The sequence below is a fragment of the Gallus gallus genome, chromosome 2, assembly GCF_016699485.2.
Source record: "Gallus gallus isolate bGalGal1 chromosome 2, bGalGal1.mat.broiler.GRCg7b, whole genome shotgun sequence".
In the NCBI taxonomy this organism is placed as follows: domain Eukaryota; kingdom Metazoa; phylum Chordata; class Aves; order Galliformes; family Phasianidae; genus Gallus; species Gallus gallus.
This window is the reverse complement of record NC_052533.1, coordinates 78374395-78388225: the sequence shown is the minus strand read 5'-3', so window position 1 is coordinate 78388225 and position 13831 is coordinate 78374395. Positions and strand designations below refer to the sequence as shown.

Sequence of the window (13831 nt, the reverse complement as noted above, 5' to 3'; positions counted from 1 at the left end):
GAACTGCATCCACAGCAGGTATAAACTGTTTTCTTAACTCAGTGGTATCAGAGTCACATCTCACTCTACAAATAAATGGATTCACTGTTTTAGGATATATGAGCGCAGTCTCATCTCACACTTCGTTTTTCAGGTCACTACTTCACACAGTGTCATGTCAGTCCCTATGGGTACTTCATCTTGAGATAGCTACTGAATCTTTATCACTGATGTGGTATCACAGAACAATGATTGAGGAATATTGTATTACTAATGATGAATTTCTATGGTGTTAAAATATGATATCCTTTCAACTTAATAAAAAGTAAACCACTGACCCAAATTGAAACAAAAATGAAAAGGAAAGGGAAAGGGGATAGGAAAAAGGAAAGGAAAGAAAAAAAGAATGCAGTCCTAATGAAAAAGAAGTGCTGAAAGTCATTGCGTTCCTAAGAAAATGACATTTATATCTTGTGCAGTAGAGCACAATACTTCTCCCAGTAATACGTCCAGTGAAATTAGAAATATTGATTCAGTAAGTGTTTGGAAGAATAAAATGTCTATGTTCATGTGAATGAGTCAAGAGCAAAAGCTAATTACGGTACCTTTCTACATTTTTCAACTTTCTATGGCTGCCAATAACCAATTACATTTCTCAGTTTAGTAAAAACCGGTTTAAAAAAAAAAAAAAAGGAAATCCAAGTGCAGTAAATTGCAAAAACATTAAAACTTGTAACATAAAGGCAAATTGGGCAAATGGATTGCACAGAGCGAATGTTTCAACATGAACAAAGTGAGAACAATTAGCAAATTAGCACTTGGTTTGCAATCAGAACTATTCCTACAAAAACATATCCACCTCAGTAAAATTACTAACTCTATCACTATACATATAACAGCTTAACATATGAGAACTCATTAGAAAGGAGTGTATGTGAGAAAAATCTAAATAAATAAATGTAGGAGTAAAAAAACACAATGAAAATATGGTACTAATAACTTTCAGCCCACAGGAGAAGCCAATGCTAACTTTCTTCCCATATGCTGTCATTAAGCCCCTCATGAGATAGGTCACAATGCTTATTTAGAGATGATGTTTACACCTAGGATTGCTATTTTCTAATCTCTGTTTCGATTCACTACACTGCTTGTATACTTCAAAGGCAACAATGGATATAAAATAAAACTGTCCAAGCACATTTCTGAAGCAGAGCTATAGACCTCTTAGCATGCAGGCCTGACTCTTGTCCAAGTAATAAAGGCAAGACCAATATAAATTTACATGCTGGAATTAAACTGATTTTACACTGTCTGTAATTGGTAAATTTGTTTCCATTTTATGTTTAATGAATGCAGAAAACAAATATATTACATAAATCTGCAAGGAGAAGAACACTGCAATGAGAAAAAAAACATAACTGCAAGATAATGCATGATCCTACATTATTTAGACCCTCAACAGACAAACTTGCTTTACACTCTCAGTACTGAACAACTTTCCTGGCTGCACTATACTAAGCAGAATTGGTTAATCATGAGACTGCTTAAACTCAATAACAAAGACTTCCAGTGGCATCAGTGGGAACTGAATGAAGCACTACAAAAAGCAATCAATAGTTCCCAGTGTACTTCAGTTTACTGCAGTGAATACATCCTGCATGACTACAAGTAAAAGGATAAAATTTATCTGCTACATGTTTCATGTTTCATGTTAAGTCCATGTCAAAAATGACTGAAAACCCATCCACTGTGGAATGTAAAGAGTGTTAATAATGGTTGTGAAACATAGTACTTTCCTTTTTTAGTGAAACAGCAAGGCATAAAATTTAAACATAATAATAAATACTGTTGTATTAAACACAGATGTTAATTACATGAACATTAAAAGGTGGCACACACCACTTAGGAGAATGTATTGTAGGCTCTGTTACTGAAAAAAGTATAAGATAGCAAAAACAAGATAAAACAAAACAACAAACAAACAAACAAGCACCCATATTCCTCTGCAATTGAGAGCCCAAATCAGAAACTCAAGGCACAACCAAACAGACATGCCAAATCTTCTGGAAATAAAACAGTGAAAAACTATTTCCTGTGGACATTTGAAGAAATTATTTCTCATGAAGGAACAAAATTTAGCATAATTTACTGGAAGGAAAAAAATATTAAGACTAAAGTATAAGCTCCCTCAAAATTAAATATTAAGCAAAAGTCAAAAGTCATGATTTCATAATTGAAAAAGGAAAGCTTTGGGTAAAAGCCAATTCCAGTTCTTCAGTACAATAAAAGTAGCATTTGGAACTAAAACAATCAGTGGAAAGTAGATAACCTATATCTTTAACTTACCATGTAGAAAATTGACTTGCTTTATTAAGATAATATACCAAAATAAAATAAAATAAAATGAAAGAGTTAAGAATGATATATCAGAAATAAAAAGAAATTGGTACTAAATGAAAATGGTCAAATCACAATATTGAAAAGTAAAATCATCAATAAGTAATTTTCATCCTGATTTTGCAGAAAATAGATGCCTTGTATTGCATGAGAATACTGAAGTAACAATCTTAGTGATAAATGATAAACATTTAAAAAAAATACATTGAAGTGATTTTTGGTCTTCTTGTTCTTTTTTCAAATAATTTCTAAAATTGCAGGTCATGTGGAATGAAAGTCTGCTAAGTTTTATCAATATTCAGAAGGACAAAGGAAGGCTCAGCTTATCATAGACTGACTAGTGGACACTCAGCTTTGCAAAGAGAATTAGTGTGAATTAGGAAAAAATGGTAATATAAATTAAACTAACCTAGTCAACAAGGAGCTTATCAAATCTGATTTACTTCTCTGATCATTACTTGTCAGGATTAACAAGTCTTATAGTACAGACCTTCCTGTGACCACCACACACAGCCTCAACAGTGATTGGAGCATACCGTACAGAGGACCAACAACAGCCAGGCATCGCTTCTAGATATTTCATGCCAACTGCTTCTCCAGGATAATGATAGAGGTACCAAGTGGCCTGTCTCTGCAACTCTGGAGCTCACTTTCCTTCTGAAGTCCCCTCAGGCCACGTCAAACATACTACTGTCCTCTCCTGTCAGCTCAAGCTTCCTTCACACAGCACCTGGGCTCCCAAAGCTGGAGATGATCACAGTGCATCTGTCACCTGTGCATCTCTTATGTCTTTAGATCACAGCTTTTCTGGTTATTATTCTTTCAATACATATAACTTTGTGAGCTTACTCAGCTATTCATTCTATAAGCTGTGGTTGGTTCAGTTTTATCTTGAAATATCACCTCATAACAGTAGACCAAGTCTTTAATACTCTTGTGTTGCAAAACTTATCTCCAAGTATATGCCCTCAGTTTTTATGTTTTGGAAGATACGACATATACTATACAGTACCCTACCACATATATAGTCATGAATGTTTTCTGTGGTCTTTCACTATTTGAATGTTTAATGTCTTAAATTCTCACTGCTGCTCTCTAGGACTTCCTTATCACAGTATCAGATTCTTAGGCAGCAGCTCCCTGCCCTTCATTCCAGTGCTGTAAAAGTACACAGAAGTAGGCAAGGTCAGAAAGCACAACCTATCTGTCAGCAAGGTTGAACTAAGACAGTACAGTTGGACTGAAGACCATTAAATTAGAAAGGAGTAGGTAAATAGCATGAGAATATAGTCTAACTGGCAAGCAAAAGAAGGCACAAGTTGCCATATTCCAAAGCACAATTAGCACAGATCAAGCATATACACATTAAGACAATGACTTCAATTAAAGACAGGTATCTTCAGAACACCTGTCTTTTGATATTAGTTCTGAAGATGGTTTACACTGAAATAACCATGGTCTCTACTAAAAAAAATCTTCATTTACCCCTGCCATATTCCTTTTTGTCTTGTCCTGGGTCAAACTCCAGAGCTCTTCTAATGATGCACCATGTTAGTACAGTAAATAAAATGGCAAGACATTAAAACAGCAAAAGAGAATGAATAATTTTTTGTGGGATTAGAGAAATGTCTAGCCTTACTAGTCTTACTTCGCAATCAAACTATCACCAGACCCGGATGAAAAAGTTGCATATTAGAGGAAGGCATGAGCAGGAGAAGGACAAAGTGTTAGCTTTTAAAAATACTTAGAAATCAATTAACAAGGTAGAAAAAGGAGAAAAATAAGGGGAGGAAGACCCTCCTTTTTCAGTAGGATGATAATTTCCTCTTAGATTTAACATTAAAACATACCTTAAATTAGATCAAATCAATCAGTGGTAGGACAGACATTGATTACTCTGAACAAAGTGTTAAATGAGCAATAAAACCCAGATGGATGTTCAAAGCATTCAGCAGCTAATTCCTGGTGCCTATATTCTCCCAGTATGCTCAAAGCATCTAATTAACAACAGACTCAGATTCTCCTGCTGGGAGCAGTAAGTACTTACAACAGTAAGAAGTGAACCTGTACAGTTATTTATTCCTTTATTAGAGATCTGTAAACCACTGTTAATGAATCCCTTAATTTGCCTTTCTGTTATTGTGGCAAGTAGTAGTAATGGTTCAAATTAACGTTCCCAAACACACATCTAATTAAGTGAAAAGGCATACTGTTATAGTCCTTCATCAGCAGGATAAGGAGTGACTGAGGCAATAAGCCACCTCCAAGCAAGTGATAAACCTCAAAGCAAGTTTAATTAACTTGAAGGAGAACATACAGGAGACACACATACAGCACACACTGCTGTTAAAATGCTCTACTTGAAAATAAAAAAGAAAAAAACAAAAAAGGTAAGAAATCTACATGTATATTATCCAATAAAAAATAAATAATAGCTTTAGAACCCATTTTTGATAAGCAAACAAAAGATTTAAAGTATAATATAATATATTTTAAAGTATAATATAGCCAAATTTGAATTGTAAAAACTAAATTACAACATTTCATGAATGGCCTCCAGTCAGGCTCTTACCAGCTCACAGTTTTAAGCAGAATATGCTTGGGAAGAAGAGGGTTACTTTATTCTTGCTTTAAACAAATAAGCTTCTTTTGGTATAATCTGGTATAGTTTCAATCAAACAATTTTGGAAAAAGAAAAACAAACAACAAAAGAACAGATGCAAAAGAAAATGCAACTGATTATTTCAAACCCCAACATTTTTGCTTTGAACTATTGGGTTTGAGACCAGATTCTAGTTAACTATTTACCAAGATGTCTGGAAGACTTTTCACACTTTTGGATTTATAAAAACTAGAGTTGTTAAGTGTTTACTGTGTTGTCAGGGAATAAGGAGAAAGAAGGCAATGCACAATTTGTCAAGGCAATTCCGACACTGCTGCATCCTCTCCCTGAGTAGGTCTTCCCCCACTTATTTGAGCTTGCCAGGAGGGAAACAATGAAAACACCACAGGAGATAAGGGCAAAGCCTGTATAAGAAAAGAAAGCAAGGTTGTTCTTGGGGAACTCCATGATCTCCATGCTTTCTGGCTTTTCAAAATATAGGATTAATTATCATATTTGATTAGGTGCTAAGTTGGTCCACTAAATAGCACACAGATAAATGTACACCTGAATATTTTATCAGGATTTATCAGAGTAAGATAAACAAATGGCCTTTCATTTCCTTGAGCTTAGTAATGACCTAATGTCCTAAGAGCAATCCTTCGCTGATGCCACTTAATTATTAAAAAAAAAAGTGATTTTTAATTAAAAAGGCTGTTGTTTGTTGTTGTTGTTTGTTTTGTTTTGTTTTGTTTTTTGAAGAAAACAAATGAGTTCTTGTGAATGTTTCAGATTTTCCAAGAACTCATTTACTTTGTCTGCCAGGTCACACATGATGTAACGAACAACCTCTGGGGCAAAGCTTAAAGATAGGGTAATTCAGCTATACTCCCATGAAGCTCAACATGCCCTCAGCCAAAAGCCAACAGCCCTCCTGTAATGTACTAAAAGTTGCTTTGCATCCATACAAGTGCATAGAGTCTCTCATGAAACTATTTTCTAATTTCATTTCACTTAAATGTATAATCTCATCCCATTTAACACATACCTACTAAGAGAAACAGTTCATTTTACATTAAATCTAGATCCAATTGACATAATACTGAAAAATCTGTCATATTCTCCACATGCTAATTTTAAAACCTAGCAACCAAAATAGAAATAATTCTTCTTCCCCTAATTCAGCTTCAGAAATTGAAGTTTAATCTTTGCTTGTCTTCACTATGTGCTTTGGGCTGTTTCATTAATGTCAGGTAATACAGTTTCTCCCTCTATCTCTACACTTGTCTTTCTCCACCTCCTTTAACCCCATTCCTCCTATTTCTCAAAGCTAACTAAATTAAATTTTCTACACAGGCAAGTTTTGGGAAAAGGTCCCAGGCAATCAGAGCAATGGAAGGCTGTTACTGAGATCCAGGTTAATTCATCCATCATTTTACAAGACACTCCTCTCCCTCTGAAACCCTCACCAACAGCACACATATATCTCAGTTTGTACAGGAGGTTGACAGAAGACACAATTATAGGGTTTTAAAAGAAAAGTACTACACCATTTGTGCTTCAGATTCAATACGTTATTAAGCAAACCTGCTACGCTGGAGGGGGGTTAATGATTGTCAACTCCTTGACATAAAGACAAGTGCAAGCCTACACTAAACACTAGCTCTGCTGGTGTTCTTTTAACATTAAAACAGAAGGAATAATTCAACATTTACTGTACAGCAATATTCAGAAACTAACGCAGTCATTACTAAAACAGGTTGGACTTCATGATAGGAAAAACATACAAGTGTGACCTAGGAGGTCCAGACACCTCCCATGCTTGAGGCACAAGATTTGTGAGAAATTTGAGAGGAGACTAACAAAAATTGACTGCTGTTACTTCTTTCTATTGCATTCAGAGAAACATAACTGTGCACATTCTAGAAATAAGCCAGACTGAGCCAAAAAAGAACCTTTACTCAGACTGGCAATTTCTCTCTAGAATGGGGATGGAGGAATGGGGGAAATAGGGTAGTTGTTCCAAGTTGTAGGCAGTACCGCAGCACAAGGAAAATCCTAGGGCTAGGGTGGGTAGAATGATTAAAATGGAAGTGTAAACTAGCACTTGACCACTTAAGATAGCTTTCAGAGATCTCGATGGATGGTGCTAGAATTGAAATGAGCCTAAGATACTCCTAATCAATCCACTCAGAATCTGCAGGAGAACTGGACATTTCGCAAAACAGAATGTCAGCCAGACTTCTTATGAGGATGGGAAGACAGCTGCTTCCAGGTGAAAAAAAATAAAGTTTTTTTGCAGAACAGCTACAAAATGTCCACAGACAACCAGAGGACCACCTTTATTTCCCAAAATAAGTAGGCAAGACGAATTTTAGCAGTACAGGATTGCAAATAGCCTTCCTGCTAACTGTCTGCCATGGAAAATACTCTTCCTTTCATATATTTAGAGATCTCTATCTCAAGAATAGCTATTTTTCTTTTGTTCATACTGGTAAAAATGTGCCAAAACTCATTGTTTCTTGACTAAATTACCCATGGCCAACTTGCAATTATTTGGTTTTCTGCCAACACTACTGTGCAGTTAATACAGCTATTTCCTCCAGTAGATGTACACACTGACGGATTTATAGGCAGTCACTGCGCACAGGCTCAGTCTTTTTTCCCAACATTGATTCCAATTCTCTTCTTCTAGCAGTTCTTCCCTACATCTCTTTCAAGCATATATATGCAGAATTATATACACTACTACAGTGTAATTCTCTCAAGAATCTTGTGCAATGGTATCAATCTTTCTCTGTCACTAGTGGAGACAGTTTTTAATGACTCATAGGATCATATCTGCCTTTTTACCTAGCTGCATGATGCTGGCAGCCTCCAATGGGAATCCAGTGTATATCCCAGCTGGGATCCTCTCCACCTTGCTCATTACATTAAAGAAGTCATGAACCTCTATAGAGGCTATAGAATATGGAAGGTAGAAGAACTCTGGGCTGTGAAAATCATTCTTAATCAGCTTAACTACAGCAGAAGCCTAGAGGAACAAGCATAACCCCCCCAGTCTTGTTTGGATGCTTGAGTATTAACTCATAATGGGAGTACTTCTCCTGACAATGTAAATCAACTAATACATTAATGCTAGTTTATTTGTATCTTTGCCACGTGCCACACCGCTACTGAACAACTGGGTAGAGAAGGAGAAAAAACTTGTTAAAAGACTACAGATGATCATTTTCACCACTAAAACAGGAAATTTTAATTGGCCTAATCTTAGTGAAATTTCATTTGATGTTGTTACCAGTTTTTCAATACAACAGTGCTAATACAAGAACACAAGATAATAAAAAACTTATAATTTGTTGGAATAATTCAAGAGAAACAATTGTGCAGAAAATGATATTCCACAGGAAATGGGAAATTAACAATGCATTCTTCTCACTGTCTTTTCTAAGAGCACATTTGCAACAGCACAAAAAACATATTTCTCACTGCTTTTAGGACATGTAAAACCTATAAAGTACGTGAGGAAGAAACCTGAACTAAAGTTTATCCACAGGCTGTAGCACAAATGTGATAATGTTAATGCTCTATTCAGATGACCTAGAGTGAAGCATAGATACAAACAATGCTTCAAGGAAAAACTCAGGGAACTCATCACTCAACAGATGAAGTTACACACATAGACACTCAGAAATTTGTTTCCTCTTCTAAAATTTTGCAAAAATTCACATTCCTAACATCCTTGGAGCCACTTGTGACTACAAGTGGCTGCAAACATCACTCCTGAAAAGGGGCCAGAAGCTCTACATCACATTCTTATGGAATGGATTTATTCTCCACAGTCAGGAGGTCTCCACGTAAAAGGTACATAATCAGTAACGCCAACTCTTGCAGTTACGGGACTGCAGTTCCCCAGCAGTGAATTGCTCATCAGCTCAATCTATGACCTCATGATGCACAATGTCTGTCACCATATAGTCTAGTACAGTGCTTCAAGAACAGTAGAATATGTAGTGAAAAACATAGCATTAATAATATGTACAGTCAGGACAACTCATCAGCAAGTACAGTCATCATAGCATGAGGTCTCTGAGGAAGAAAAGCAAACAGAATTGTGGGAAAACTCAAAATTTAGAATGGAAATACAGAATAAGGAACAGAAAAATTTAACAAATTATTTGAACACATAACAGTCAGCTATGACGGACTGTGAAAAACAAGGACTTCTGTTGTGATTTTAATGACAGTGATTATTTTCAATTATGCATTTTTTTGTCAGAGCTTCATATCTCTTGTTCTGAAGTAGTAATAACTTGCAGAGAAGCCAAATGGATCCTATTCCTTTTACTGCATTTGGTCTTTTGCAAAAGGCAGAATAGGCAACCAGTATTCTTTCATAATTACTGACAATTCAAGAAAATTATCCGAAGCTCATCTCATAGCAATTCATTGAAAGCACAAATTCTAGTGAGCATTATCTTCCCTGAGATTTGGAGCCTATGAGAAAATAGAGGGAAATTCATTTTTTTCATAAGGTATTGAGATCCATATAGTATGCATTCATCCAATATGTAGCTTCAAGGGACTGCAGAGGAGCTCAGACAGCTCTGACTTATGCTGGCTTTCTTTATAAAATGGTACTAGCTGACAGCCTTATGCCTCATTGCACTTGGCATCTCAGACAATAGCAAATCAATATGAGTACACAGTAAATCTCATTTCAGGTGTGCTAGACGCACAGAAAGGTTCACCTCTCACAGGGACAAAAGTTTCTTGCAGTGCATTATACTGCTCTGTCTGGTTCAAACTCATTTTCAGTTAGGAAACAAATTGGGAAACAGAAATATACTACAATGCTAAATCTAACAAAAAATGACATGACTAGAACTTCAAAAATTTTGTACAGTAAAATATATACAAAAGGAAGACATTATTTAAGTCAGTTGGTTAAGATCTTTTGCCAAGGAAAATGTTTTACTGTAGTTTGGATGCTAAGAGAAGAAAAACTGGTGTGTAAGGACTGACAGTGCTTCAATGTTGACAGCTAGGACAGCATCATTATTTATCACAGCTTGCTAAGTACTGTCTTACTGTGTAGAAATGATGATTATCACTGACTTCAACACTAATTCTGCAGCCTTTAGCACATTGTAACTGGCACTGCACTGAATAATTATTAGAATCACCCATGCAAGAAGAAAAATATTGTGTAGCCAAATCATTACAAGCTTTGTGCTATACTAACTTCTGTCACAGTGTCATACAGTATCTGCCTTGTTTTACTGTATGCATCCAAAGTTTGCATACAACGTTTGAAAGTACCCCAGGACATCCCTCTTGAAAAGGAGAAAAGAGTAAGATACTGTGCACTCTTCTAAAGCAGGCACTCAATCTTTTAACCTTGGTCAGGAATAAGTGAAATAAACTAACAGTGTTTAGCTGAGTGAGTGTGGAAAGAAGAGTCATACAAGAGAAACCTGATGTCACAATTTAGCTCAGTATTACTTATCAAATAATAAAACTGAATCTGATGCAACATGAAAAGAAAATACATTTCTCACCTTGCTCCAGCAATAAGCTCTTTTTGTCCTGGATCAAATGTTAATTGTGAGAAGTCTACAGCATCTTCTGCTTTGAACACATGTAACCAAGGAGCAATTTCTAAAACAATGAAGAAGAAATACATCTGTTATTGGAAATATCATAGTTACAGTACATCAGGTCCATTTGCAGATTCTGTGGGGCTGTGAGTTCTCAGTATGGTCCTCTGAGGAAATATAGAATATTTTTACCACCTTGCCACATAATCTTCACTGCAGACCTATAAAATATATCAGGCAGTCACCCAATAAATGTTCAAATTAAGAATTCAAATTTTTTGGTCTGATTCATAAGCCAGATGTGTTTTTCTCCCCAGTTAAAGCAGATAAAAACTCAGCACAACTCCAGTACACTGGCTGATGACATACAAATGCAATCAGATTAATTTTTCATGCATCAGAAGCAGGCCAGGACTATTCGTTGTTTTTGCTTTATTCTTTAAAGAAGATCTGACCAAGTGGGAAACAGTGAGAAAAATGAGCAAATTTGACATTTTCACAATAATGAGGTAAAGGTGTGGAAGATAAAAGTGAACAAGCTTGGCATTCAAGTTAACATTTTTTATTTTTATAACCTGTCTTCCTCAGACCAATGCACTACTACATAAGACACAGAGCAGAAAAGAGGGTAAGCCGCTGAAAATCAACAAGCTGTATCTGCATTTTCCTATTTTCAAAATTAAACACACATAAATAACCAGCTCAGTAACCAGTAGAACACCAGCTCGTTATATAGTTTAATCGCTAGAATTCTTACATCCATATCACTAGTTGGACACAACAGTGTGTTAATATCACCACAAAAATGACAAACTTTGTTCTGGAAACACAGCAAGATTCATTTGCTTATTTTTACACAGACATATTGAGAATATAAATGGTTCTTTAAAGAAAGTGTAGTTGCAAAGAAGTACAACCCTTTCTCTTAATTCCCACAGTATCAAAACACTATTTTTAAACATTTGCTGCAAATCATTCACATGGAATGTATACAAGAATAGAAGAGATCTACATATGCATGACACAATGACCTGTTGAACCATCTATTTAAGGACTACAGTTATGAAAAAGTCAATTAAAGACCAAAGGTGAGCACACAGTCATGGCCGGTTGGAATAGAGTCAAAACCAGCCCCTGAGAATACTACAGCATTGTCATTTTTGGAACCAATATTCCCAGCTGCAGTTCAGGTTATCAACGCCCATTACAAACTTTCTTCTTTACTCACCTGCATATTTGCACTTTTGCAAAAGTCTGGATTGAAATAATCCATGTCTGGTGCCTGTTTCTGGATGATTTGTTCTTAATTTAAATATTAAAGTTTTAGTACAAGTAGGTCATCCATGCCTACAGAGAGGGCCCAGGAGAAAAATGTTGTTCTGTGCCCAAATGTATTCAGCCATTGCAGAGAAGCATTAAACATACTGTGCAGAAGCTGTAGCATTGTATATTTGGAAAAAAAAAAAAAAAAAAAAACAGATGGAACCACGCAGTAGAATCACTTGGGTGTCAGAAAACTAACTTCTGCATTTTTAATGACAGCCTGTATGCATCTGGGAAATTACAGGCCTGTAATGTCAGTTTGTACACGTTCTGCAGAATTTGTAGCTATATTCACTGTGGTTTCCATCTGTGCTGGATAGGTTATCAAATCAGGTCATGGGAGGGGATAGGGCCACTTATTTAATAACTATGTACAGCTGCCAGCAGCTACCACTCCAGATGCCATGTACAGAAACTAGCAGGATTCAGCAGGGAAAAGAATATATATGCATTAACACATTATAGACCTGTATAGCTATATATGCGTTTATCTATTTATGCTTACACCTTAGAAGGCTGCATAGGCAAGACCAAAACAGGCACTTCCTAACTTTCCTATACTTGATTTTGCAGCCTCAACTATTCAGTGATGCCTATGAAATAATCAATAGTAAAGTTATAAAAAGTCAAGAAATCAGGTAGGACACAGATAAGGAAATAGGGATGCAAGTCTTTAAGAAGCTCACTTATTCAGAGCTTTAAAACCAGGCCAGAGTGCAGAGGATGCACCAGGGCTGGAAGGACAACCCCAGGACACAAATTAATGGTAGAAGTCTACCAAGGAGACCGAGAAGCAATTCTCTTCCACTTGTCCTGTTGTCTCAGTATGGTAAAATAAAACTTCAAGGTACAGCAAAGAGGTGATCGACACCATTTCCAGGTTTGGATCAGGGAGGGCAGAGGTCAGGCAGTGCAAGACAAGTCAAGATGAGAGAGCAAGAAGAGAACTTAGGAAATCTCACTGAAATCCGATTCCCTTCTGCTTCTGCAAACAATAAATTATTTTATCCTTTCTTTGTTGCATTCAACATCATTCTTGCCTGAGGGAATAAGGTCAGGAAGATCAAATGGAAGCAAGAATTGCTTTCTTTTCAGCAAAAACTCAGAAACCATGTCTTGTTTGCCACAGTAGCATCACATGTTGCACAGGAGCAAACTTCCATGGGATAAAACTACAACTTTGTTATATGTTTGCACAGGAAAACAAGCAAATAACAACAATAAATACAATCAAGGCAAGCCCTTTTTAACTGTGGAAATAAAAGCTTATTGGTAAAATACTGCTTCAAGGCACACCATAAAAAAATTGATGCAACTTTATCACAGAAAAAAAAAAAAAAGCTGTTTATCACCCATGCATCAAAATCTAGTTGAAAAGCCACAGGTGAAAGAAAGTCTTTCCATTCTATCACAAATTCTCCTTACAGTCAGAATTGTATAAGAATCTATTAAATGTCCATAAAATAGTTTTCTGAGAATTGAAAACCCATTATAAAGTAATAATAATAATTTCATTTTATTAATGGTTTTCATATAGATGCAACATGATGTGTTTATATATATATAGATATCTATATCTATCTATATATATAAAACACATCATGTTGCATGATAGATATATATATATACATATATATATACACACAAGATATATATTTTGTACACAACATAATAAAAGAATGCATAAGTTAATTAAAAGCTGTCTGTTGATATGACCAAGCCATGCTGCATGCTGATCACAGATGACAAGCTGCAGCAATCCCACTCCTCCCCAGTTCTTTCCCTCCTCTTCCTCCACCCATAAGTCATGTGCAACAGTTAAATATCCAGTCCTTCAGTGAATCCTCTCTTCTCACTCCTAATATTAAAAAAATTATTCTGACACACCTTCAGTCTGTCTTCTCCCCAACCCCCACTGCCCCTTTTAAAG

General features: G+C 35.9%; 1 protein-coding gene across 18 annotated transcripts in view; it reads right to left on the bottom strand.

The window, feature by feature from the left end:
* SEMA5A (semaphorin 5A) overlaps window positions 1-13831 on the bottom strand; it is a 332072-nt gene that overhangs the window by 192151 nt on the left and 126090 nt on the right. For all 18 annotated transcript variants that reach the window (XM_040695738.2, XM_046926696.1, XM_046926710.1 and 15 more), the window contains one exon: window positions 10540-10639. In XM_040695738.2, the coding sequence (XP_040551672.1) occupies window positions 10540-10639 (100 nt within the window). The remainder of the gene's footprint in view (window positions 1-10539; window positions 10640-13831) is intronic.